Here is a 26,852-nt window from a genome sequence, read left to right on the forward strand (position 1 = left end):
AAGTACAGCAATCCAGGTCTTCATGGGACTGCAGCTCTCATCAGCCAGCATGACCAATGGTGAGGGAGGATGGGATTTGGAATCCAACAAACATCTGCAAGTAGAGCCAGGCTGTGAATCTTTGGGCAGAGTGACATCAGAGGAAGGGAAGGGTAAACCACTTCTGAACATCCTCTAGGTGGAAAATCCTGAAAGGGGTTGTCATAAATTGACTTGACAGCATTATTATTATTATTATTATTATTATTATTATTATTATTATTATTATTATTATTATTATTATTATTATTATTATTATTATTATTATTGTTATTGTTGTTGTTGTTGTTGTTGTTGTTGTTGTTGTTGTTGTTGTTGTTGTTGTTGTTGTTATTCAGGCACAATCAAAATTATAAAAGCATTGACTGGTATTATATAACATACATGTTTTAACAAAAAACGTATCTGTTTAATAATGATGGTGATGATGATGAATATCATGACAAGCACTACACTTTTAAATTCATCCTTGCATTTGTCCGCAGGGGCAACAATATCCTTCTCAGGAATCGACTGTAAATACAGATGTTATGCACGAATGCATATAATTTTATTTTATTTATTGCATTTCTAACTGATGCCTTTAAAAAAGGCCACTGCCCATCTGTCATGATGACCACAGCCAGCCTCGCCCAGCTGCTTCCAAACTCTGCTTTAAATGGAGGCGAATGAATTGCCTTGAAGGACTCCATTTCCCAGAACCCCTCGCGGTGTTTTACGGCAAACGTATACACACCGCGCTTCCTGGAACACTTCTACGTATTACCCACAAGCGCTTGCAAACAGCGGCCGCTTCTCGATAGGCCGAAGCCGGGCACGTCATCGCCGTGCCAGAGGCAACAATGTTTCCTTACCCAGGATGCCGTGCGCGTTGGGCCCGCTTTCTTACATTGGGCAGCGCCCTCTGTGTTGGGAGAGGAAAACTACATTACCCAGCGGGCTTTGCAGCTGCGCACGGTGACTGACCATGGAGAGGACTTGACCGTCGCCAAGATGGCTGCTTTTGGGGAAGAGAAGCGTCTTTTTTTCCGAGGCTGAGAAAGGGACTGAGGAAGGAAGGGGACTGGGCCAGGCCTCGGTAAGAGGGGGGGTGGGCAAAGGGGAGGCCTGGCTGTTGACCGGAAGCCTGGACTGGGGTGGGAGTTGCCATGACAACGGGTGGAGGAGGGGGGAAGAAAGAGGATTCGCTCTGCGTAGCTCCTAAGATTGCCAAAATATTAATTATCTCCTGCTAATGGTCCATTCAGAGGTATGATGATGGTCTTGTTGAATTTCTGCCTGCGAAGAAGAATGGGGAAATAATTCTGCCCTTGCGTGCCTGTGACTTTAATGGACCTCCACTGTTCTCTTAATCTTGCTATCGAAGAGTTATTGGTTTGTTGATTTATTTATTTATTTAATTTACCATCCTCTTGGTGGAGAAGCACTAGCTGGGGCAGTTGAACAAGAAGCTGAAACATATAATTAAACAAACAAGTAAGCAGTAACATGAAAACACTAGCAGCATAACAAAAACAAATGGCGCCAGTGGACAGTTTCCCACTGGAGAGAGGCGATCAGTCAACCAGGGTTGGTGTGAAAGGCCTCCCTGAAAAAGCAGTGTTTTAAGTTGCCTTCTAAACAGCAACAGGGAGGGAGGGAGCCAGGCGTAACGCTTGTAGAAGCTGGTTCCATAAAGTCGGTGCCACTGCGAAGAAGGCACTGCCCTTTTGGGTGGAAAAAGGAGGGGCTGCATCTTCTAACAGTCAGCTGCTTCTTTCAGTTTTTCAGACTGGTTTTTGGTGGCTGAATAGCTCCAGCGTGGCTCACCATGGCGAACGCAAGTCTCTCCCGCATGAGCATCGCTTCCCAGTTCTTTACTGGGGAGGAGGCTGCCGGCATAGACACCATGACCACTTCGGAGAGGGTAAGGCCCAGGCCAGGAGACAGGAAGTGGGTTGGCAGGACTGGGATATGGGGTTGACGACCTAGGTCTAAAGGCAAGCCTCATTTTGGTGGATAATTTTATTTATTTGTTTGTTTATGTGGTTAAAACAGGTTGTGGATTTGCTAAACCAGGCAGCCTTAATCAATAATGAATCTAAAATCACAATCCTCAAACAGGTGAGTAAAGCCACTGGTTTTGTATTTAGGGGCTTTGATCCCCAAACTTTGTTCCATAAAAATCTTCTTTAGTAGAACGGTGTAAGGAGAAAATATTTGGGCATAAAGCTTGACCAATCCCAATTAAACAGACTGAATTTGATGAGTTTAGCTTCTAAGTAGAAACTTTAATAAACTTAGTAGCAAATCCTATTAGGTTTTTTTGGGTCAATTCAGTCTGTTTGGCTGGGATTGGTCAACTTTTATTATGCATCAAGAAAGTAAAAAGGTTTTCAGTATTTGGGTATGTTTTGTTGATAAAATCAACTCTGGGTGAGGTTGGCTCACAGGGTATCAATAGATACTTCAAAAGCATTATTCGGGGGGGGGGGCAGGGTTTCAGTCATGGCTTGGCTATATTAGTTTTTTTCCTTTTCTTTCTCAGGTCCAGGAATTGATTATAAACAAGGACCCTACACTGCTGGATAATTTCTTAGATGTGAGTATTGTTCAAACTAGATGGCTTCCTTTTTGTTGCAGGCCCTATTTTGTGGTTCTTCAGCTGCTCCTTCTCGGTTCTCTTGCTGATATGGAGGCACAGTTGGGTGTGACCTATTCTTTACTCTTACCCTGCAGGAGATCATTGCCTTTCAGGCCGACAAGTCTGTTGAGGTGCGGAAATTTGTCATTGGATTCATAGAAGAAGCCTGGTAAGACAGACACTGTTTTGCCATTACAAGATTCAAAGCATTGGTGCTAACTTTTAAGGTCCTAAATAGTTTAGGACCAGTCTCCCCGAAGGTGCACTTCCTTGTACATGCTCCTGCCCAATTATTAAGGTAATCCTTAGAAGGTCTTAGTGCTGCCACTCGTAATGGTACCACAGGTGACTACCAGAGAAAGGGGCTTCTCCATTTGTGGCATGTGGCAAGAAGTCCATCCAGCTTTGTCCACTGGGTAGTATATAAATATTTTAAATAAATGAACATCCTCCTTCTCACCTAGGGGCTGACAAAGTGTGACCCTCTTGCTGTTGTTGGGTGTCTCCGTTTGTAGACCCCTTGCTAGTTGTCTCTTTAATGCTCTCCCTATTGACCTCCAGCAAACGAGACACGGAGCTGTTGCTCAAGCTCATTGCCAACCTGAACATGCTGCTGAGGGATGAGAATGTGAACGTGGTAAAGAAAGCGATCCTTGCTATGACTCAGCTGTATAAGGTGGCGCTGCAGGTGAGTGGGTAGAAGGGTGTGATCTTGCTGGCTACTGCAATAATGCAGGTCATGAGGGGCCTTCTCTGCATGTAGGAGCCAGATCTCCAGTGTTTATAGTTCTGTGTCTCAATTCTGGAGTATCAAAAGTTTTTTTAAAAGTGCCTTTAAGGAAAGAGAGAGTGTAGTTTCCTTCTTTACTCGGTATCTGCAACATGACCCTTTTCATTTGGGACTAGGCGCATACCCCGGGTGGTGGCAGTAGAGATCACCATGGCTTCCATTTTCTTATTCAGAGGCTTTCAAAGGTTCTCTTTCTCTCCTTGAGACTTGCCTCTTGGTCTTATGTCTCTCTGAAATCGTGCCTCCTAATGACAAGCCCTTCTTCACCTCCCCACCCAGTGGATGGTGAAATCCAGAGTGATCAACGACATGCAAGAGGCCTGCTGGGAAATGGTGTCTGCCATGGCCAGCGAAATCATCCAGTTGCTGGACTCTGACAATGACGGGATCCGCACTCACGCCATCAAATTTGTGGAGGCACTGATCATCACCCTCTCGCCCCGCATGCCAGACTCGGAGGTACCCAAGCGTCATGAGAATGACATCAGCCTGGACCGGGTTCCTACTGACCACTCCTACATCAAATACAGTAAGAGGGCAGGGCAGGGCATGGAAGGGGGCAGGGGGGCAGGGAGAGTCTGCAGCTTTTTAAAGTTGTAAGTCCAGATATCTGTAGGGCCCAGGTGCGCCCAAGCTCTGAGCTCTTTCAGGGAGGCCTCTCTGTGCATCTCACCGCACAGTCCAAAGCTCATCTGGTGGGTTTGTGAGAGTAACTCATGGCTTCGTTTTTACAGAAGGCTTAGAGCAACTTGCAGACCAGCTGCTGAGGAAGAGGGCTGTGAGAAGGAGAGAGTGCTCTCCTTTTTCTTCTTTCTTTTCTTTGCCCAGATCGTTCCCCAAATTCCTTTCAAATTGTTCTCAGATTGGTGGCTCTTTTTAATAGGTTCCATTTATTTCCATTTTAATATTATACCGTGTATTTAGTTGCACAAGGCCAAGTCTTGGGAGGAAGGCAGGGTAGAAATAAGTACGTTTAATCCATCAGTAACCTTGCTTATCCATGCCTCTTCTCCTGCTCTGCTTTACTTACTCCATCCCCTCAGACATGCTATGGGAAGAAGGGAAAACAGCGCTAGAGCAGCTGCTGAAGTTCATGGTGCACCCGGCCATCTCCAGCATCAACCTGACGGCAGCCCTGGGGTCTCTGGCTTCCATCGCCCGCCAGCGGCCCATGTTCATGTCGGAGGTCATCCAGGCCTATGAGACACTGCACGGTAAGCATATCCGGTTCACAACATCTAGGACCTGGTGATATATTTAGACTGAACAAGTCATGGCCAATTTTCATGTTCCTGATGGTGCAAATCAGGGCTGGATCGTAAATATTATCCTTATCTCATTAAGTAGAGAAATCTTCCTGTAACCTGAGATTTCCCTATAATTTTTCTGTGTTGTCTCTGCAAGTTTTTAGTGAACCCAGCAGTTTCTCAGAGATCCCAGGTCCAGACTCATAGGTCCATGGGTGAGCATCCAGGCAGAGGACGGGACCAGGTTTTCCCTGGATCTGTTCTGATTCCAGCTTGAAAAATGTTTCCTCTCAGAAAAGAACCTGGGGGGTGTTTGTGTGCCTTATCAACTTATTTCTTGGGCTCTCCTCCTGACAGCCAATCTCCCTCCGACGCTGGCCAAGTCCCAGGTGAGCAGCGTACGGAAGAACCTCAAGCTTCATCTGCTGAGCGTCCTGAAGCACCCGGCCTCTGTGGAGTTCCAGGCCCAGATCACCACCCTCTTGATGGACCTGGGCACGCAGCAGGCCGAAATCACCCGCAACATGCCCAACCTGAAAGAGCTGCGCAAGCGCCCGCGGGATGAAGGCGACCCGGCACTGAAGAAGATAAAGCTCGGTAAACAGCCCGACGTGGGGCCAGGATGGCTTTTTTTGGGGGGGGGGGGAGAGGCTATGGACTTGTTCACCCCATTGGGTCTTGCTCTCTTCATCCCTTCGTTCCTCCCCCTGTATGTAGAACCAGCTCTTGGGGAGGATGATGAAGATAAAGACCTGGAGCAGGTGGCAGCGCCAGCCCCCAAGCCCTCCATTCAAGTCAGCATGCAGTCGGACATCGACATAACAGCGGAATTCCTCCAACCCCTCTTGACTCCGGATAACGTGGCCAACCTGGTGGGTGTTCCTGGTTTTATCTGGTGGAAGAGCTATTTGTGCCTCCGTGGTCAGCCGCTTTGCTGGATTGTGAAGGAGTATATTTTGGAATGTGAGGGGTGGGGGCTGAGAGACAGACAGACAGACAGACAGACAGACAGAATCTCCCTGCTTATTCAAAGGATATATTCTGGAAGCAGGATCAGTATGTGCTTCAAGGCTGGAAAGCCTTGATAAAAGAAGGGTGAACAAATTCCAGGGTTGTTGTTGTTGTTTTTGGAAAGCTGTATCTTTTTCTGCTGGGGTGTGACATTCTGAGTACCCCTCTCATCTTCTGCTGTGTATCTTTCTGTCTTTAGGTGCTCATCAGCATGGTCTATCTCCCCGAGAACATGCCTGCGTCCTTCCAAGCGACTTACACGCCTGTGGAATCCGCCGGCACTGAAGTCCAGATCAAACATCTCGCCCGGCTCATGGCAACCCAGATGACGGCCGCTGGACTGGGACCTGGTAGGTCTGCAGAGCTGGATCCCGGCAGGAGCCTCATGTGTTCCTCGCTCGGTGCTTCGGTTTGCAGTCTGCAACATGGGACATCGGCGTTTGTAGGCCTGGTCTGCCCTTTTGAAATGGTGCCTTTGCGCTTCAGTGTTTTAGAAGACATGCGCGCGCACACACACAATCATAAATATAACCTATCAGATTAGTTTCTGAAGTCGTTGTGATTGCATTGTCACAATAGGGCTGGAAATTCATAGGTTATTTCCAGGCAATAAAATCAAGCCACTATATATTTGCTGTATTTCCATCTTTTCATTAGGCATTACTATTTAAGTAGGATTAGAATTCTCTTTGTGTGTGTGTAATGAATAAGATTGGAGAGTACCGTGTGTTTTGTCCAGTTATCAGGAACCCGTGTCTCTTTCCTTTTCCTCCTCTCTTAGGGGTAGAGCAGATCAAACAGGCCAAGGAAGCAATTAAAGAAGAGAAAATGCCCAAGCCGGAAAGTGTGCTGATCAAACGACGCCTCTCCACACTCAATCTGGGCCAAGCCATTTCCGTGGTGGGAGCTCAAAGCTCCACGTCTTCCCCTGTGACAGAGTCTGGGCTACTGCAGGCAAAGCGACGTCCAGAACCAATCATACCTTCCACCCAGCCTAGGTGAGAGTTAAAAAGTGATTGCTGTCTATGGGATGTATATGCCTGGGTTTGATGGGAATAGGTTCAAATAGGAAGTTGTAACCACATTTTTAGGGATGAATCCTAGGTCTCTCAGAGATTGACTACTGTAATGCTTTCTGTGTGGGGCTTCCCATGAGGCGGACCCAAAAATGGCACTGGGTGCAGAATGCAGCGGTCAGGCTGGGGTCCGGTGGAAACAAATTCATTCATACCTGCCCAGTCCTGGCTCGTCTGCGTTGATTGCCTGTGCCATTCCGGGATGGGTTCAAGTTTTTGGTCCTTACCTATAAAGAGATCTCACTACTTATTGGAGCACCTTTTCCTAAAAACGTCAGCCCATGCGCCACCCAGCCCGCAGAGGCAGTGCCCCCGTGGGTTGCCACCCGGAAACAGGCCAGGAAAACATCCACAGGAAATCGTGCCTTCTCGGTTGTGGCCCCCTTTCTCTGGGATGGTCTCCCAGCGGAGCTGTGCCCGGCCCCCTCCCTGCCTTCAAGAGGATGTTAAAAACTAGGCAGTGTGAAGGAGGCTTTAAGGGCATCGTTGACTAAATAGCTTCCTACATTTCCCCACCACCACCACCATTTTGCCATTGTTTGGGTTTGCTTAGTCTTATGTATGGTTGTATTGTTTTCTCTTGATTTCTCGATTATATGGTTTTATTTGATGATTTGAAATCTTTTGTTTGTCCTGTTATATCGTTTTCTTTGATGTAAACTGCCCAGAATAGTGCCTAGCATGAATTGGGTGGCTTGCAAGTTTATGAAACTTTTTAAAAGAAGAAGAAGAAGAATCCCACCAGTCTTGTATACAGTTGAGGTGCTCAGTCTTACTGTATACACGTGATGTCATGGGAAACCCTGGGTCAGGATAAATCTGTACAAGTCTGTAAACCTGATCCAGAGTTTCTCTTACAGATTCTGTTCCCCGCAGCCTGAGGTTTTATGATCACTGCCCTCCCAATGTTTCCAGCTCCATTGTTTAACTAGATGGATTTCTTCTCAAGTCATGCAGGGGGTACATCAAACATTCACCAGGACCTGGCAGTGTCGGTGCCTTGTGCTTGGCCTCCTCCGAGGCAAAAAGCCGCCTGTCTCTGGAGATCTATAGCCTTAATGCTGCCTCCCCCTCGCTTCCCTCCAGGTTGGCCGGGGCCAGTGCCCGCAAGAAAATCTTCCGCCTGAGTGATGTGGTCAAGCCTCTCGTAAACGCGCAGAAGGACAAGCTGAAGCTGGCCGCCGTGAAGCGGATCCTGCGCTCGGAGAAAGCCGTGGCTTCCAGCGGGGCAGCCCAAGTAAGTGCGTTCTGGTCTCTTCACTGTCGGTGCTGATGGGGTTTAGTGCCTTCCTGACTCACCCGGATTTCTTTCTGCAGGCTCGGGTGAAGATCCTCTCTTCCCTGGTGACCCAGTTCGAGGTCCCTCTGAAGAGCGAAGTCCTCACCTTCATCCTGGATGACACCAGGAACCGTCTGGACCTTGCTTTTGCTTGGCTGTACCAGGAGTACAACGCCTACCTCAGCCAGTACCCCTCCGGCGTGCTCAACAACTACGACGAGTGTCTCATTGGGTTGCTTTCCGGTCTTCAGGAGAAGCCGGATCAGAAGGACGGGTATGTGGATGTTCTTAAGAGGAGCAATCACAGAAAAAAAACCTCAGCTAGTGTTTTGAGCTGATCTCCTTCTGCAGCAGTTGCTGGACATCTTTGCAGTTGTGAGCCAATAGCAGCAAAGTGAAGGCTTGGCCTCCTCATACTCTAGTAACAAGCGGTGACTGCAACTGCTGTATCGCTTTGAATATATAGCTAATCTCAACTCATTTCAGAAGCTAAGCAGGATCAGACCAGGATAGGAATACCACATGGAAGGCACTCTGTGGTTCAAAGGGAAGGAGGCATTCATGTCTTGGTGGCGGTAGAAAAATCACTCTTGGTAAAAAAAAAGCACTCATTCCCACAGGGCATACATGGAATACCTTACTGAAGATAGAGGTATAGTAAGTGGCCTGCTTAAAAACAGACTTCTTTGAATTTAAAAAAAAATCTGTTGCGTGATAGGCTCCAGATTAACTGCCAACATTTCTTTAGTTGAGAATATTTTACTTAAGTAACGGTTGCAGCCCAGGTTATAAGATGGCAAGGCTACTTCCTGCTCTCTCCCCTTCTTTTTTTTTCACCTGGGATTTTGGCTGCGTCTTGAGTTTTTTTCCTGTATTTTCTCTGTTTAGAATCTTCACCAAGGTGGTTCTAGAAGCCCCTCTGATCACGGAGAGCGCCCTGGAAGTTATCCGGAAGTACTGTGAAGATGAAGTATGTCCTTGGGGAGACGCCGTACGCGGTTCCTGTAGTCGCGCCCCCTCAAACATGACCACCCTTCTTAAGTGCTGGACTGTGGGCAGCCATAGTCATAGTCTCTCACTTTTGGAGTGGGCTGAGTTGGCAAAGGCTTTGCGGGGTCTTGAGGAACGAATTCTCCTGGCATGCTGGTGCTCGCCACCAGGGGTGAACTTGGCAGTTTGGTTAAGCTCTGGCTGATTCTGGGACCTTCCTTCTACTGCTATAGAAGATACATCATTCCCGTGATTTGTGGGGGAATGCCCATCTTATTTTGAACCCTTAACCCTCTTGTGTAGCATTTTGTGGGGGAGCGGCTAGAGGGGATTGTAATGGGGAAAAGGAGTCAGTGGAGTCACCCTGTGCTTGCCCCATTCCAAGGCTCTAGATGTGAATCCAAGGTGTAACTTTTACCAAGCCAGCAGGGGCCTTGGGGAGGGAGTCTCCTCCGTTCGCAACACCCACTGAGCTTGCCGAGTGCTTTCTTCTGCCTGTCTTTCAGAGCCGCACTTATCTGGGCATGTCGACTCTTCGGGACCTGATCTTCAAGCGCCCGGCGAGGCAGTTTGAGTATCTACACGTTCTCTTGGATCTCAGCTCCCACGAGAAAGACAAGGTGAGGGCCGCAAGATCCCCTGCCTTGGTGGCCCTAAACGACGCGTGTTCCGATTCAAGCCATTTGACACGGCACGGGCTGCAGTAGTTAAGCAGGGGTACTTCAATAGGTTCTTGCAACTCTCAACGCGGTGGGTCTTAAAGAATTAAGGTCTTGCCCCTTTTATCTGCCTCTCAGGTGCGCCAGCAAGCACTGCTGTTCATCAAGCGAATGTATGAAAAAGACCAGCTGCGGGAATATGTGGAGAAGTTTGCACTGAATTATTTGCAGCTCCTGGTCCATCCGAATCCTCCCTCTGTCCTCTTTGGAGCTGACAAAGATACAGGTAATCGGGCTGAGCTCATGAGGACCCCCGTAGAACTAGCTGAACAAATTCGTAAATAAAATGAGGAAAAAGCAGCTCAGGGCTTGGCAAAAAATAACTGTAAGGACACATTGCGGTAGAGTGCAAGTCCCGTTGCCACTTATACATAAAGCATGTGGAAATATTTTGGCACCTGCCGAGCAAATCTGGACTGAACTAGACTTTTAGGAAGTAGCCTTTTCCTCCCCTCGCTTCCAGAAATGGTATTTCTAGAGAGAGGCTTTGAAGCTCAGGCAAGCCTGTCCCTTTGGTTTTCTGAATTCTCCGAGGTAAATCGACCTTTGTGGTTTTCCAGAACTGGGAAGGTTTTTCTTCCTAAAAAAACAATTCATCCTTCTTAACTTGTTTTAAAAGTAATGAACTAAAGTTACAGATTTAGAAGCTGCTAGTTGAAAGACACTTTGTATTGCTTGCTTGCTGCTTTTTTTGTTGGTCTTCCTCTTTTTTTAAGCAAAAAAAAAATGCCTTGGGATTGAGGAAACGCATAAAACCCAGGGAGTTCATGTCAAATTGACTCTCGTCACAGCTAAAATGTCCTTTTAAAAGTATGTGACTGGTCCTACATGTTAGGACTGAGTTTGACTGTGTGCTTGGTCTGTTCCTCCCCCAAAACGCTGGCTTCGCCTTGCCTTCCAGAGGTGGCTGCTCCCTGGACAGAAGAGACCATCAAGCATTGCCTGTACCTTTACCTGGCTCTCCTGCCCCAGAACCACAAGCTGATCCATGAACTGGCGTCCGTCTACACTGAAGCCATTGCCGACATCAAGCGCACGATCCTCCGAGTGATTGAGCAGCCGGTCAGTTTTCCGGGCATCGTCCTCTATGTGCTTGGGGTGGAGTGGGGCCATCGCCCTTTTCCCTCAAATTCCACTCTGCCCCCCCCCAGCTCACATTTCCTTTGTTTCTACCCTTCTCGATCTCCTCCAGATCCGTGGGATGGGGATGAATTCCCAGGAGCTGCTCAAATTGGTTAAAAACTGCCCCAAGGGCGCAGAGACCCTGGTGACTCGCTGCCTGCACAGCCTAACGGATAAAGGTACCGGGAGGGCAATTCCGCTCAGTTCTCGATGCGCCATCATCCTCTCCCTGGCCTTCCTCCTCTCAGTAGCTGCATCTAAGTGACCATCCTTGGCCTGTCCCGTAAGACGAAGGAGGGGAACCCCATTTAGCTCGAAATTTCCAATAAGTTTTTGGGAGCCACATTTCAATGAGAGGTGGAGCTAGAAGCAAAAGCGTGGGGCTCCAAAATACTACCGTATTTTTTACTTACAGCTCTGAGTGGCAACCTTGAACCTTAAGAGAGAGGCATTCCGACCTTTTAGAACGGGGTGGGGTGGGGAACCAGAGCAGAAGCTAGGAACCCCGTGGGTGATACTGTCATGCAGAAGGGGCCATGGCCAGCTAGGGAAGCTGGTGGGGCTGGGTTTGGCCCCAGGGGTGAAGTTTACAAGCCCTGCTGTAGAGGAAGGTGACATTTACACTAGGAGTAACGTATTGTGTGCTACAGTCTAACATGGCTCTGTCTGCTCAGTTCCTCCGTCTCCAGAGCTGGTGAAGCGGGTTCGAGATCTGTACAACAAAAGACTTCCGGATGTCCGATTCCTTATTCCTGTCCTCAATGGGTTGGAAAAGGTATTTTCTGAGGCCCATTTTCGATCCGTAATTTCTGCCCCAATTAACCAGGCTGTCACTTTGGCCTTGAGTATTTTCATGTTATGGTTTCCACAGAAGGTGGTGTGGAAAGAAGGGAAGGGTTCCCAGCGGTAATATATTGTCTGTCTGCCCTGGCGGCAGCTAATCAGGAATGGATGACAAGCATGATGTGAATTTTTTTCTTCTTCTTCCTTATAGTTCATTCTTTGTTTTCTTTTCAGAAAGAGGTGATCCAAGCCCTCCCAAAACTCATCAAGCTGAACCCCATAGTTGTGAAAGAGGTTTTTAACCGCCTCCTGGGAACACAGCATGGTAGGTATCCAGTCTGCAAGCAGCTCTTGAATTTTTGTGGCCTTCTGGATTTTCACAGCTTCTAACAAGGGAGCGCTGAGGGTAGGGAAAGAACCTCTGAGTAATCAGCAGAGCTGTAAAAAAATAATTGGAAGATTTTGTCTAAAACTGTCTTAAGACACTGGTAGAGCTTAGAAAATGTTTTATTTTGGAGATTTTAGTTCCCATCGTCCCCTCTCTAGCTTGTGGGCTGTGGGATTAATGGAAGTTATAGTCTAAAAAGAGGAACTTCCCAAGCCTTGGAAGCATGGAGGAGGGTGTTGCCCAGAAACACGGTGATAATTCTCTTATTTCATTTCCAACAGGCGAAGGCAATTCTGCCGTTTCCCCTCTGAATCCCGGGGAATTGTTGATTGCCCTGCACAGCATAGATTCCACCAAGTGTGACATGAAGTCCATTATCAAAGGTGAGGCTGCTTTGATGGGCATGTGCCTCTTGCTCATGTTGCATAGTCACTTTCTGCTCCTTTTTATTATTATTAATAGCAGATAAAGAGAGCTCCCCGGGTGTTTGGCATTCCTGGAGGCCCTTATCGCCACCCACAGACATTCCAGGAAAGTGGTTTCATAAAGTGAAAATGAGAAGCAGACAGATTTTATTTTAAAAGGTTAGGGACTCCCTTAAACTTGTTTTATGTATAAATTGTTGCTCCAAGATCTCTGAGAGCAGAAAAGACACATTTCCACCCCTCCTTTTTTATCTGGGGCGGGGGAGGAGCTGCGTGGGATCCTGGAGGCTGCCCAGATAAGGGAGCAGTGGAGTGCCTCTTTGGCCGGAAGGAGCCAGGAACCGTTGACCTCTCAGCCTTTCTCCCATCTCGGACCCTTCTTGTTCCCTTCCCTTGCGGTCAGCTGTTCTCCCCTCTGTTTCCCTGCCTGCAGCCACCAATCTATGCTTTGCTGAACGCAACGTGTACACGTCGGAGGTGCTGGCCGTGGTGATGCAGCAGCTGATGGAACAGAGTCCGCTGCCTATGCTTCTCATGCGGACTGTGATCCAGTCACTGACCATGTATCCGCGCCTGGGTGGTTTCGTCATGAATATTCTTTCCCGCCTCATCCTAAAGCAGGTGAGAAGCGGATCCGGGAAGAGGCCTTTCCTTCCCTGTTCGTTGCACAGGGATTCCCACTGTCGACATCTTCTGTCTGGCATAGCTGAGCAGGGATTTTTATTCTTCTGGAGTATCTCTCGGCATTTAAGATTATCAGAGGAGGCCCTCCTCTCAGTCCCAATGCCACCGTAGGCGCAACTGATTGGGACACAAGAGAGGGCCTTCTCGGTGAATCTTCTCAGCTGTGCTTTTATCCCATGGCTGGCTTTTTGCCATCTTACAGAGAGGAAAATTGGGAAGTTGCTAGCTAGCAAATATGTTTTTCAAAAAGATTTCAAAATAATAACTTAAACAGATGTAAGAAAAGAATATGTAAAACCACAGGTTGTGCATGTTGTACTTACAAAGTCCCAAATGGGGAGCATATGGAAAACAGATATCCAACATCAGTGTGATACATTCTATCAAACCTCTGTGTGGGGAAAGCAAAATGACAATGTAAAAGGGCCAGCTGGATTTGCCGTTTGGAAGACTTAAAAAACCCTTTTTAAAGGGAAAAGTCGAGGGGTATATGGGAACTGTCCGCTTCTCTATTAAACAAATGATCAACTTAGTGCACTCTAACCTCTCCTAGTAAGGACATCCCTGTATTATTATTATTATTATTATTATTATTATTATTATTATTATTATTATTATTATTATTATTATTATTATTATTATTATTATTATTATTATTATTATTATTATTATTATTATTATTATTATTATTATTATTATTATTATTACCCAGGGGTCATAACACTGTGAAAGTTTTGAGTGCGAACTCTGTCTTTTAACTCTCTTCTTCCTTGTCAGGTGTGGAAGTACCCCAAAGTGTGGGAGGGCTTCATCAAGTGCTGCCAGCGCACCAAGCCTCAGTCCTTCCAGGTCATCCTCCAGCTGCCTCCCCAGCAGCTCAGCGCCGTCTTTGAGAAGTGCCCGGAGTTGCGGGAGCCTCTTCTGGCCCATGTCCGCTCCTTCACTCCTCATCAGGTACTCAAAAAATGGTGCCTTGGGAAAAGCATCGAGCATGCAGAAAGCACAGTGTGTGCAGAAAAATCACTTTAAATCTACTCACTCTCATTTATTATTGTTTTCTGCTTGCGATCCATATACTCAGATATTGTTATTGGAACAGATCAGGGTGGGGAGTGAGACTGCTCTAATCCGGAGTAGGGTTGTGGCCAGTGCTTACTGTGTCCTCTCCGGATCTAAGAAAACAAGGTGACATTCGCACTAGTGCAGTCTTGATCATTGATAACCAGCCTGATGCCATGACTCTCCCCCTCTTCCTTTTCTCACCCAGCAAGCTCATGTCCCCAATTCTACCATGGCCATCTTGGAAGCCAGCAACAAGCAAGACTTGGAAGGGAAGGAGATGCAGGCCCTGGAGGAGGCGAGGAGCACTGCCCCACCAAGGAACAAAGGACTGAGGAGAGAGAGAGAGGTTAGCACTCCAGCAAGGGGTGGGAAAGGGTTAGAGTCACAGTTCATTACAGTAAATCTGTGTGAGTTTAGTAGCAAACGCGAACAGGTATAATGAGGAACTGGTTTTGTGAGTGTTGTAAAAGTAGAGGAGAAAGCGCATACTGTATAGAGCGAGGCAGGCTGTCCCTTTCTTCGAGCAGAGAGTGGAACAGCCATCTGTTGGTGATGCCTTAACTCCCGGATCAAGCAAGAGGTAGCCTTCACAAAACTTTCCAAAGAGTCTGATTCTTATGAGACTTACAGTAAAATCCTATATAACCCTTTTCCTTGTGGCCAACTAAAATATATACACCCCCTTTTTGCCCAAAATTGGCAAATGAGAGGAAATGCAATACAACGGAATCTTTGGGGGTGGGAGGTCAGGCAGAAATCTTGATCTTCTGCATTTATTTGATAACAGTAGGAGGTTGGATAGGTTAGCTCCAGTTTTTAGTTCCACCGTAGATGGTAAGAGACTCTTTATAGTGCTTTTTCTTGATCACACAGCATGGAATACTTTCACCCCAAGAAAAAAAATACTGTCCCCCCCCCCCCCGCAGAAAAATTGGGGGAAAATTGAGTGTGAAATAGGTTCTTTTACAGGTATAAACAATATGTCTATGGCATGGTATTCAAACACTATAACATGAAGACCTTAATGAAAGACCCTGAGAGTTTTATGGATTTAAGTTCACAGAGTAGCTTTTCTATGCTAGGGAGAGAAGTAGAGGCCCAGCACATTGGGTGGATTATCTTCAGAACCGTGGGCATAATTGGCTGTAGAGCCTCACCTCAAATTGGACAAGACGTTGAAAAGAGTTAGAGAAAGATGTTGGTTTTTTGTTTGTTTGTTTTTTGTTTTTTTGCAGAGCTTGACAGAATTCTATTTCAATTATAGGAAGAAATGGAGCCGCAGCCTCTCCTGCCTCGTGTGTCGCAGGATATGATCGCCCTACGCTTGGCACAGGAAAAAGCCCTCAAACGCCAACTGGAAGAAGAACAGAAGCTGAAACTGAAGCAGCAGCAGCAGCCGCCACCTGCCCGTCCTGCAATCCCACCAACCCCATTGCCTGCCGAGGACTCTCTAGACTTGCATGAGGAAGTGCCTGAGGTGGAGACACCCACTATCTTCATCAGCATGCAGGAGGAAGAGGAGAGCTTTGGAGGAGAAAGCTCTCTGCTGGATTCCAGCTTGGAGGGACCCTGGCCGACCAAGGTGCTTTGCACTTTCCACTGTATGGATGTGGGTGGGCGGGCTATAAAATCTCTTACTGCCCACTACGTAGGTTTTTTTAATCCTCCTATTTTGGATTTCCAGTGTTCTCCGCTAGGAAGACATAGTGCTTAAACCATGTGTTTTAAATATGTGCTTAAAAGCCAGATTAACTCCTAGGACGGTTTCCTTGCTGTAAAAAGAGGCTTTAAACTAGACTTTGTCCACTTGGACCCATTACTTTTTGGGTTGGTACCAGCCCTGTTTAAGCATGAGTTTTGGAGTTCTGCATGCTGAGAGTTGTTGTCTCTTGATATTCTTGCAGGACCTACCAAGCAAGGAAGGAGGAACAAGCAGCAGCTCAGACGAAGGAGCCCCAAGCAAACCACCCCTCACCGACGAGTCGGCCCCCACACCAGAAGAGCCTGAGAAGGAAAGTCAGGAGGCGGAGGCGGATTCACCCGCCCCAGAAGAAGAAGAAGAAGAGCCAAAACCCAGCCTAGAGGAAGAGGAGAAAACTGAAAGCTGATAGTTGAGAGCAGAGGAGAATGGAGAGAAAATACAAAACAGAACACAGAGACTTGGGGAGATGGGAAAATGGGAGGGAGCCAACTAGGAAAAGAGCCAGAAGACAGAAATGGAAAATATGAGGTTTCTAAATAAAGACTTTTAGATCCTCTGCTCATCCTCTGTGATTTTGTTTTGTTTCTCGTCTGTCCGTATCCACAGAAAGGCCTGTTGAGGCAAAGAATAGAATCTGTGTTTTGAGACGTTAGGTACAACATCCCTTTAATTTTTCCCTTGGGGGCAAAATGGCCCCACTTATTTCACCTTCACCCTGCTTTTCTGCTGCTCGACCCCTCTCTCGAGGCAGTTTCTGTTGAGGGTGGGAGGGAAAGGGCTTTCTTTCATTCCGCTTATATCCCGTCTCTTTCAGGGCAGCCTCCAGAATGACGGTTGACAATAATGTTTAGGGCTGGCTAGAGGCCTCCCTTTAGCTTCTAAGCGAATGGCTTTACTCTTGCATCCCGCCGCCTTGCTGGAAGGAGAATCCTCTCTCGCCTGCAGGGTGAAGCCCTCGGCCATCATCATCCTAGACCCCCCCCCCGCCGCGGCTCAGTTGCCCCAAGGCTTCGCCGGCCTCCACCCGCCTGGCTTTGGGGGCCCTTTGCCCGCTGGTCCTCCTTCCCACTCCCCACCGGGGCAAAGACCAAGGCGGGTTGGCCAACCATCCCCTAGGCCTGCATCCCCTTTTCCCTCCGTTGCTAAGGGCCTCGCCCCGTTGCCAAGGACCGCATCCATCCCCTCCTCCCTCCCTCCGTTGCTAAGGGCCTCTCCCGGTCGCTAAGGCCCGCCTCCTCCCTCCCTCCGTTGCCGAGGCAACCTCCTCCCCCTCCCCGCGTTGCCCAGGCGTCGCGGCTGAGCTTCCGGGCACGGCGGGGTGAGCGAGGGGTCGCGGCTTCCGGCCGGAGGCAGCAGAGGCGGTGGCGGCGGCGCTGGTGCTGGTGCTGAAGGAGGAGGGCCCGGCCCGGCCGGGTTCGGCGTGAACGATGGCGGCGGCGGCGGCAGGGGGGGCGGCGGCGGCGGGGGGAGCGCTGTCTCCTGCCGCCCCGTCCCAGGCCCCGGAGGGAGGCCCGTCCCCGCCGCCGCAACAGCCGCCGCCGCCCGAGATCAAGAGCCAGTTCCGGACCCGCGAGGGCGCCTACCGGCTGCTGGGGGGCCCCGAGCCCCGCGCCCGACCCGCCGCCGCTGCCGCCGCCGCCGCTCCCCTCGGCGGCCCTCCCTCCGCCGCCGCCTCCGGGGCCGCCCCGGCCTCCTCCGCCTCTGCCGTCCCCGGCGGGACCCCGGCCCCTCCGGCCCCCTCGCTGCCCCCCGTGCGCCTCTCCCTGGTCCGGCTGAGCGCGGCCGGCGGGGGAGGAACCGGGGCGGCGGGAGCGGCGGCGGGTGGGCTGGAGGCCTGCGGGGAGGGCGACCCGGGGGCCCTGGCCGCCGAGCGCAGCCGCGTCTGCTTCAACCTGGGCCGCGAGCTCTACTTCTACTCGGGCTCCGGGGGCGCCCCCGGGCGAGGACGCCGGGTGAGGAGGGGAGGGCGCCGGGAAGGGGAGGGGAAAGGCGGGCGGTGGGCCTGCTGGGGAAAGGGGCTGGGGTGTGTGTGTGGGGGGGGAAAGGAGGCTCAGGCCAGCAGGCAGGTGGGGTGGGGGTGGAAAGGCAGAGAAAGGCAAAAGGAGGGACGGGAGGAAGAGGAAGAGGCCCCTTCTGCAAGGAAGGGACAAGAGGATGATGGGGATGGAGAGGTTGGCAAAGAAGAGAGCACAGGGGAGCCATGAGCCGGGTCACCGGGCAGGAGGGCCCTTGGAAAGGGGGGAAGGCTGGCTGGCAGGAGGAAAGCGGGGAGAGGGGAGTGTGTATTGGGGTGAATGGGTCAGCCGAGGTGCCTGAGAAATGGGGGTGAGCCCTTTTGCAGGGAGTGGTGGGAAGGGCTGGAACAGGATCATCGAGGCTGGCCGCTACTCCTGGGCTGCATCATTTCGGCCTCCCTTGCTTAGGAGTGGCACGCCTGGCGGTAGCAGAGGAAGCGATGACATATTGCTGGGTTTACACTTACAGTGCGGGTCTGTGGCAAGTAAGAATAGCTGCCCTTTATCCGGGCAGAGATGCTGGACAGAAATGTCTTTTGCAGGCACATATGTGGCTTTGTGTTTGAGATTAATGTGGGTAGTCAAAACAGGGTTGGTTTGTTTTTTAAATGCAAAATTCTTATTACTTTTTTTGCATGGGCTATCCTTAGCGTTGTCTCCGACGCATTTTGGGTATCAGCTGGCAGGACAAAGTTCCAAATAGAGTAGTCCTAGAACGAGCTGGAATTTTTAGCATGTATACATTACAGTGACGTCTATGTTGTCATGAGAATGGCTGATGGTTGGATTCCAAAAGATCTCCTGTATGGAGAATTAGTGCAGGGAAATCGCCCCAGAGGGAGACCACAGGTGTGATAGAAGGAGATCTGCAAGCGGGATCTGAAGGCCTTAGGAATAGACCTCAACAGATGGGAAACCCTGACCTCTGAGCGTTTAGCCTGGAGGCAGGCAGTGCATCTCGGCCTCTCCCAATTTGAAGAGACCTTTGTCCAACAGGCCAAGGCAAAGAGACAATCCTGAAACCAGCAGAACCAGGTAGCTGGACAGGGGACAGATTGTATTTGTCCTCAGTGTGGAAGGGATGGTCACTCTCGAATTGGCTTTCTCAGCCACGCTACACGCTGTTCCAAGTCCTCCATACAGAGCACGTTACTATAGTCTCTCGAGACTGAAGGATGCCTAATCTAAATTTATCCTTAGCTAGGATAAAACAGGATGAGGATGGCAGTTTGCTGGAAACTGTTGTTGTAAACCTGGGATCTGTGCCCAGCTGAGAAGGGACAATGTGGGTCTTGAGGCTGTTGTGGTGACCCACGCAGGTGGATGCTACACGTGTTGTCTGAAACCAAAGTAAAATACTTCAGTTTGGCTTTTGCCATCTCTCAAACATGGCCAGCTTCAGCTTTGTCTGATGCTCTTGACTTCTGCCTTCTAAACACTCACCCTTTTCGTTTGTTCTGATTTTCCAGTCTATTGATCTGAAGAAACCCATTGACAAGCGGATCTACAAGGGGACGCAGCCCACCTGCCATGACTTCAACCAGTTCACGGCTGGTTCAGAAACCATCTCCCTGCTGGTCGGCTTCTCAGCCGGTCAAGTGCAGTACCTGGATCTTATCAAGAAAGAGACCAGCAAGCTGTTCAATGAGGAGGTGAGTCAAAGTGTTCTGGAGAAACAAGCATTTGAGAGTCACTGCCAATGCGTTTCCAAAAGAAGCTGATTTTAGTTGCACTGGGGCCTCCTTTTGAGTCACCCCTTTCTCTTAATCCGAGGTTGCTGCTTATGATTTGAGCTTTGGTTTTAATCAGTAGTAGTTGATTTAATCAGGAGATAAACTATAGTTTTCAATGTGGCAGGTTTAAAATCCTACTGTGTGTTTCCTTGAGAGATTAATCAGAAGGATGGGTAATTAATTTTGTAAGTTATTTACAATCGAGTGGAGTCCTGGAAAAAAAATTTGTTAGAACTAAAACTGGCTGAAGAGGGGAAGATCAAGGGTAATCTTTAGAGCTGAAAGATGGGATAGGAATGCTAAATAAGGATGGGTGCATCTGTCAAACTCATATTCCTATTTGTCAAATGTTTCGTTCATCTTATCCCATCTCTGCATTGGCTTGTGAATTTGCACACAAAAAATCATATTTTCATGATTATTTCTCAGAACATACGCATTTATATGCCTTGTTTCAATGTTCCATTTTTGTTGGGAACGACAAACTTTTCCCATCAGAACTGTGACCTAGGACTAGGATTTATGGCATTGCTCAGAGGTTACTGTCTATGTAAGGATGCAAAATTCTGGACTGGGTTTAATGTCTTTTATTAGGTCCCCAGAAAGCTGTAAGCAAGGTGAGGTTTTGCATTGCTTTTCCCCAACCCTTCAACTGTTCTTCGTGAACATATATTCCAAAATTTTGGAAACTAAAGAAGAAGCAAAGGGCTCCAAAATGTTTGGCCACTATTCTTGTTGGCCGGCTGACTTGCAAAAGGAAAACTGCCCCGTCCACTGTTCATCTCCCTTGCCATCACTCCATTGCCTTACAGATCAATTTAGCATTAGCAACTGGGGGGGGGGTGTTAACCTCTAGCAGAGTTTTGGGACTGTTGGCTCCTTCTCAAAGTTCCCCACATTTTACATCATCTTTAAGTGAAAGAGTTCTGAAGGGCTCCCAAGCTTGCTGTGTTCATCAACGTCCCATTTTTAGGGTGGGTATGTCTTCCTCACACCGGCCCGGGCCTGTTCCTCTTGCTTTCCGCCCTGCAGAGGCTGATTGACAAGACCAAGGTCACCTTTGTGAAGTGGATCCCTGAGACCGAGAGTCTTTTCCTGGCTTCCCACGCCAGTGGCCATTTGTACCTGTACAACGTAGAGCACCCTTGCGGCTCAGCCTCGCCCCAGTACACCCTCCTCAAGCAGGGCGAGGGCTTCACCGTCTACTCCTGCAAGAGCAAGAGCGCCCGCAACCCGCTGCTGAAATGGGCGGTGGGCGAAGGGGCGCTGAACGAGTTCGCCTTCTCCCCCGACGGCCGGTACCTGGCTTGCGTCAGCCAAGACGGCTGCCTGCGGGTCTTCCATTTTGACTCCATGCTCCTGCAGGGGATGATGAAGAGCTACTTCGGCGGCCTGCTGTGCGTCTGCTGGAGCCCCGACGGGCGCTACATTGTGACCGGAGGGGAGGACGACCTGGTGACCGTCTGGTCCTTTGCCGAGGGCCGGGTCATCGCCAGGGGCCACGGCCACAAGTCGTGGGTGAATGCGGTGGCTTTCGACCCCTACACCACCAGCACGGGGGATGACGAGAGCGGGGAGTTCAGCGGCAGCGATGAGGAGGCCCAAGACGCCACCCATTTCGGCCGCGTGCGGACCAGCAGCACCCTGTCCCACCTCTCGAAGCACAGCACCAAAAGCACCCCTTCCGTGACTTACCGCTTTGGCTCAGCTGGCCAAGACACCCAGTTCTGCCTTTGGGACCTGACCGAAGATGTCCTCTACCCCCACCACCCACTCTCCCGGGCCCGGACGCTCACCAACACCTTCGGCGCTGGCCTCCCCCCTTCCAGCAGCGGCGGGAGCAACCTAGCGGCCGAATCCGGCGGAGGGGCCCTCCCACGCTCCCTCTCCCGCTCCAACAGCCTGCCCCACCCCGCCGTCACCAGTGCCGCCAAGAGCCACGTGGCCGACGGGGTGGTCCCCTTCAGCATCGGCAAGTTCGCCACCCTCACCTTGCAGGAGCGGAAGGACAAGAACGCCGAGAAGGAGCACAAGCGCTACCACAGCCTGGGCAACATCAGCAAGAGCAACGACAAGCTCAACGTGGTGCCCAAAAGCAAGTTGGATACGGCCAAGGTCCTGGGCACCGCCCTGTGCCCCCGCATCCACGAGGTGCCCCTCCTTGAGCCTCTCATCTGCAAGAAGATTGCCCACGAACGGCTGAGCGTGCTGCTGTTCCTGGAGGACTGCATCATGACGGCCTGCCAGGAGGGCTTCATCTGCACCTGGGCCAGGCCGGGGAAGGCGGTAAGTCAAAGCGCGCTCCTGGCCAGTCCTTTCCCACGCCGGCGGCTCCCACCCTTGCTTTCCGATGCGTTGGGTTCTCATCCTCACCCCTTTCGGAGGAGGGCCTGAGCCTCTGTTTTTGCAGCCCGAGGGTCCCCAGTGCCTAGAAAACCACGACTGAGCCCAGAGAGCAACCCATCTAGATCGCATGGACGAGATCGGAGGTTCCCAGCCTTGAAACGTTTCTGGTCTAAAACTCCCGGAAGCCTTCGCCTCTAAGTGTGCTGGCCAGGATTTCTGGGCATTGTAGTCCAAAAACATTTCGGGACCCGAGGTTGAGAACCGTGAATCTAGATAGATCAGTGGCAGGTGGACCTGAGGCAGCAGTATAGATGTCAAATATCCAGGAATTTTTTTTGGGGGGGGGAAATCTGGGGGGAAATGGGGGGGCAGGAATCCTTAACCTCCCCACCCATTTTTCCAGTTTTTCCCAGGACTTCCCGTCAGCCGTGGCCGAGGCTTCTGATAGCAATAAATACATTGAAAAATATTAGATAGAGATATTGAATGTTTTCTTGGGTTTTGTTTGGTTGATGTGCAGAAGTCTACGTTTCTGGTGCCTCCGGTTTATAGACCATTTTATGACCGCCTGGTGTTTTCAGGATACAGCCTTCTCTGCTTTTCGTTCTGCTTCCTTGTGTGGAAATGTGACATGTCCTTTTTTGGTGGGTTTTGGTTTTCCCACCTGAGTCCCTGCAAAGCCAGATCAACCTCTGTGAGGTTGGTCTCGTCCCCATCTCCCCCTGTTAGTGCTGCTGCTGTTTCTCAGCGCTTTTGTTCTTCTAGCTGGAAACAACAACCACCACCATCACCCTGGTGGCGACAACGGCTGCTGTCTTGTCATGTTTGCCTTGTTCTCTCTTGGCTTTCGTCCTCTGGACAGATCTGGGCAGAGATGCTCAGGCTTGGCACTGGCTTTCTGCAGCTGGGAGAACAAAGAACCAGCTCAGATAATCTGCAGAATCTCCTAGTCAAAATCTCCCGTTCCTGGACCATCGGCACCCTCCTGGCACTTAAAAATCTAGCAGGTCCAGGAGAAAGCGCTCAGAGGTTGGAGCCAAAGTTAGTCCTGGGTGGAATAGACCCACTCAGGTCAGTAGATTTGTCGCAGCCTGAACTCTTGAGGCTCATGGGCTTGCTGAAAGACCAGCTCCCTTTTCCTGTGAGCCTGGCTTTTTCCCCCTGCGTTCCTCAAAATCAGGTGCCGTTTTTGCACCTGCGGGTTCAGGTCTGCCCTGCTGAGGGCTGCTGTGGTTCCTAAACTCTCCCTCCACCTTCTCTCTTTTCAGACCCTGAATTCCCAGAACGGTGGGTCGCCAAGTGGCACCGTAGTATAACCCCCCCTCGGCCGGCCGATCTCCTAACAGGTGACTCGAGTTCCTTGCTCTGCCGAGGCCGTTCGGCTGAGATGGTGAAACCCTTGGGACGCAGCAGCATCTGCGCTTTGTACAGGTTGTTCCCTCCCTCTCCTCGCCGGTCTGGAAAGACAGAGACGCTCGCGGAGTTAATTAATCGACGGAGACCTATGTAGCACAGCACCCTTTGCACTTCTCAGCTATTTAAAAGTATTAATGAACGAACCTTAGAGGTCTGCAGGTATGTGTTTTTTTTAGGACCACGTTTCCCAGAATCCCCCCAGGCGGCAGGGCCACTGGGAGCTGAAGTCCAAAAACGACACATTTGCACACTTCTAAAACCGTATTTAAAGCTAAGATTTTAGCACAGGCTGCTGGAGGGGCAGATTTTGCACAAGGGTGAACAGAGATGACCCCACCCCTTCCTCCACCCCACCCCCCAGGCAGAGATTTTGAACTGTCTTTTCCTTGCACTGCCGCAAACTTAAACGGCATCTGTCTTGATCTACATCTCTCCCGAAACACCTCCTAGAAGAAAATGAAAGAGGACCTTCTCGACGGGGGAAATGACCGCCCTCCACCCTGATCTGACAAAGGAATCCTTGCTGCTTCTTGCTGGGTTTTTTTTCTTCTTTTTATTCCCCTTCTTAAAAAGAAAAAAAAGGCGGTTTTAATTTTCTTTTTGTGTGTGTGTTCCGTGCAAGATATCCTTGTTTTTCTGCCGGCAAGGAAGCAGAGGCCAGCCTTCCAGCAGCCGGCTTCTCCCATCCTTCGAAGCAGACTCCGCTCTCCGGGGCCACCGTCCCAGGGCAGCCGGCCTTGATTCCTCAGAGACGGGTCGCTTACCGTTCAGGGTCCAGCGAGATACTGCCGAGGAGTACCTGTTGCCCTTTTGCCAACGTCATTTCTCAACGTCAGATCCACAGAGTCGTCGGTCTGCTCTGTTTTCTTTTCCCGTCCTCACAAACTCTGCCTGTGGTTTTTCTCCGGCGCTCAATGGACTGTTCCTCAACCCCCCCCCCCTTGAGACCCGTTTGCCAGCCATGGTTTCTTCTGCTCCCTCACCTGCTACCATCCAAGGATCTGCCTCTGATGGGATCTGAGGGCTGGGCCAGCTCAATGCAGTCTCTCCTCTGTCGGACGTTCTTGTGGCTTTGTCTGCTTCTCCCTGTCGATGTAGAGAGGTGTTGCTTGGGTTCCAGATGTTTTAACATACCTGGGGCCTCTTTGTACAACCACATTCACCATCATGTCCTGGAATAACGAGGCTGGGCTGGTGGAGATGCTGGATCAGAACAATTATAGTCTCACCAGTGCAGGAGGGACAGAGGCTCCCTTTTCACACACTCCAGGGTCCTCAGCAAAAGTAATTGAGTGCTTATGGAACGTGGTGTCCATGTAGCAAAATAAAGGTGGTGACTGCCCACTGGTGATACATTGCCCTGAGACTGGGTAGCCCACCTGGCCCTGTAAGTCTCTGTCTTGCCAACCACGATGCCCTCCAGATATGTTTGACCACAAAGTTGTTATTGTTTCCTGCCCTGGTAGGATGTCGCTGGGGATCATGGGAGCTGTAGGCCTACAGACGTGTCTGGGAGGTATCCCAGATAAGAAAGATTGAGACAGAAGGTTGAGGTTCAGTGGCTTTCCTTCCATGGTGGTCACTGATGGTAGGAAGCAAACATTTCGGGTACAGGAGGAGTTGATACTCTGTCGCCAAGGGCCAAGCCCTCCGCCGTCCCTGCCTGCGCACCCTCAGAGTATGCGTCCCAGGTGGGTCCATTTCCGGGAGCCCTTTTTTTGAAGGCTAAGATCTGAGAATTCTTTTTCTTAGAAACCATGCCAAGCATTTGTCTGCCCAAAGCGCGCTGGGCCAGCAGCCCATCGACAACTTGATCCAAAGAGGACGTTTATTACAAAAACACATCTATTTGATCCAGTGTTGTGGTGGTTTAAAATGCGCCAGTTTGTTTTGAGTGTTTTGGAAGTTAAGGAGAGTTCTAGAACATGTAAAATGGTGCGATTCTGTCAAAGGGAAAAAATGACAGTAAATCCAGATTCAGAAAAAAAAAATGACACTAAATACCAACCAATCCAGATTTGGCTAGGCTTCCCGTAGACCTGCTAAAAACCTTGGAACTGGTTTTCCCTCCTGACTTCAGTGGGTCCCCTGTAACTTGGGCTGTGTCTGGATGTAACCCTTTATCTTCGGGCATGTTATTATTTTTTATATTAGTACAGGAGGATTCAATACGTTTTTGGTGTGTTTTCAAATCCATCTGGCCTATAGCTACAGATGCTAAAGGAGGTGCTTTATTATTATTTTTTATCGGCTTATTGTGGTGAGTTGTTTAGAGGGCGGGTGGGCATTTAGACCATGTCGTGTTGGCATTAGCCAATAGGACGTGCCAAGGTCTGGCTGAGACCCTGTTGGCTCCATTGAGTTGGTGTTTGATGCCACTGGGAGGGGCTGAAGTGCACTGTCTGGGTGAACAGGCCCTGATCCAGGTGGCCAGCTGAAAGGCCCCTTGGATTTACACTGTGGTTGTGAGCTGGTGGTGTTCTCATGCAAGTCCTGTGGCTGTACTCCCTCTCTTGGTCCGAACTCCTCCGCCGGACTGGCAAAGGGTTCCACCGCCTCCTGCTTCACGGTGACTCCACCTTCGGCTCTCCGTCTTGCAAAATGCAACACCACCCCCCACCCCACCCAGGGAAGGTGAAAATCTCTCACGGCCGAGGACTGACCACAGCAAGACCCTCTCTCGTCCCCCAGGAAGAAAAAGCCATACTGGGTCCAGAACCACTGCACACACCGCCGACGCCGGCTGCCTCCCAGCCCAGCGAGAACAACCAGGAGGGCGCAGGCGAGGAACCAGCTTTTTCGGCTTTGGCTCTACCCGGATCCTTGGCGACCAGGACTCGAGGACCTCGGAGAACTGTGTTCATTTTGCTCTCTGCATTTTTTCCGTCCCTGCCTACTGGTGCATGTGACCCTCCCCATCCTTCCTCCCCATCACCTCTGCTGTCTTTGCCTGCCAGCTGGTGTCTGGCAGCCCGGATATCCTCCCCCCCGTCCCAGACAGCCCCCCCCAATCCCCGAGTCCACAGAAGAACACACCCAGAAGCTGCCGACATTTTCCCCCTGTGCCTTCGTCACTTTACTACCTGCTCTAAACGTTTGTTACTGTTGTGTCCGGGGGGGGGGGGAGTGTTTAAATTATAGAATTGTGAACTATTTATACTAAAGAGACCGTTTTCACATCACCAAGTCCCCTGCTAAATGTTGGGAGGGGCGGGGGGAGGATTGTTGAAGGACGAGTCGGAGTGTGTTAGAGAATGAAAGGCTACATGTGGGAGCGTCCGTACCCAGGAAGAAAATGGATAAGAGTTTGTTTCTCCCGGAAAAAGAAAAAAAATTGGATTGTGCAACATGTCAAGTGTAGCTTGTCATTTCTGTGTCACCTGCCAAAACTTGGGAGTGGGT

At 50.0% G+C, this 26,852-nt stretch overlaps 2 protein-coding genes across 3 annotated transcripts; both read left to right on the forward strand.

Moving 5' to 3' along the window:
* Window positions 1-882: 882 nt before the first annotated feature.
* Window positions 883-16,502, forward strand: SYMPK (symplekin scaffold protein). 2 transcript variants are annotated; one of them, XR_013538389.1, is made up of 27 exons: window positions 883-1,117; window positions 1,802-1,945; window positions 2,077-2,142; window positions 2,567-2,620; window positions 2,758-2,831; window positions 3,224-3,350; window positions 3,732-3,981; window positions 4,496-4,666; window positions 5,057-5,296; window positions 5,417-5,571; window positions 5,910-6,060; window positions 6,492-6,708; window positions 7,873-8,023; window positions 8,104-8,339; window positions 8,954-9,035; window positions 9,562-9,675; window positions 9,853-10,000; window positions 10,676-10,836; window positions 10,967-11,075; window positions 11,571-11,671; window positions 11,914-12,004; window positions 12,349-12,450; window positions 12,926-13,113; window positions 13,954-14,130; window positions 14,444-14,584; window positions 15,474-15,820; window positions 16,143-16,502. XR_013538389.1 is itself a non-coding variant. In XM_020787133.3 (27 exons), the coding sequence occupies exons 2-27, from the start codon at window positions 1,850-1,852 to the stop codon at window positions 16,344-16,346; spliced, it is 3,924 nt and encodes a 1,307-aa protein (XP_020642792.2). In that variant the 5' UTR covers window positions 883-1,117; window positions 1,802-1,849; the 3' UTR covers window positions 16,347-16,502. The 2 variants fall into 2 exon arrangements, 1 of the variants encoding a protein (XP_020642792.2); XM_020787133.3 differs by having other exon boundaries at window positions 15,503-15,820.
* Window positions 16,503-17,236: 734 nt separating this feature from the next.
* DMWD (DM1 locus, WD repeat containing) lies at window positions 17,237-26,799 on the forward strand. Its single transcript, XM_072979912.2, has 4 exons — window positions 17,237-17,892; window positions 19,425-19,607; window positions 20,721-21,974; window positions 23,303-26,799. The coding sequence occupies exons 1-4, from the start codon at window positions 17,368-17,370 to the stop codon at window positions 23,348-23,350; spliced, it is 2,010 nt and encodes a 669-aa protein (XP_072836013.2). The 5' UTR covers window positions 17,237-17,367; the 3' UTR covers window positions 23,351-26,799.
* The last annotated feature ends 53 nt before the right edge of the window (window positions 26,800-26,852 follow it).

Source organism: Pogona vitticeps, chromosome 9 (assembly GCF_051106095.1).
Source record: "Pogona vitticeps strain Pit_001003342236 chromosome 9, PviZW2.1, whole genome shotgun sequence".
In the NCBI taxonomy this organism is placed as follows: domain Eukaryota; kingdom Metazoa; phylum Chordata; class Lepidosauria; order Squamata; family Agamidae; genus Pogona; species Pogona vitticeps.

Bases quoted from the DNA above. Each gene is read 5' to 3' on its own strand.
- SYMPK (XM_020787133.3), top strand. From the start codon at position 1,850: ATGGCGAACGCAAGTCTCTCCCGCATGAGCATCGCTTCCCAGTTCTTT. The intron at 2,832-3,223 runs GTAAGACAGACA...ATTGACCTCCAG, and splicing joins GGATTCATAGAAGAAGCCTG to CAAACGAGACACGGAGCTGT. The intron at 14,131-14,443 runs GTACTCAAAAAA...TTTCTCACCCAG, and splicing joins GCTCCTTCACTCCTCATCAG to CAAGCTCATGTCCCCAATTC.
- DMWD (XM_072979912.2), top strand. From the start codon at position 17,368: ATGGCGGCGGCGGCGGCAGGGGGGGCGGCGGCGGCGGGGGGAGCGCTG. The intron at 17,893-19,424 runs GTGAGGAGGGGA...CTGATTTTCCAG, and splicing joins CCCCCGGGCGAGGACGCCGG to TCTATTGATCTGAAGAAACC. The intron at 19,608-20,720 runs GTGAGTCAAAGT...TCCGCCCTGCAG, and splicing joins GCAAGCTGTTCAATGAGGAG to AGGCTGATTGACAAGACCAA.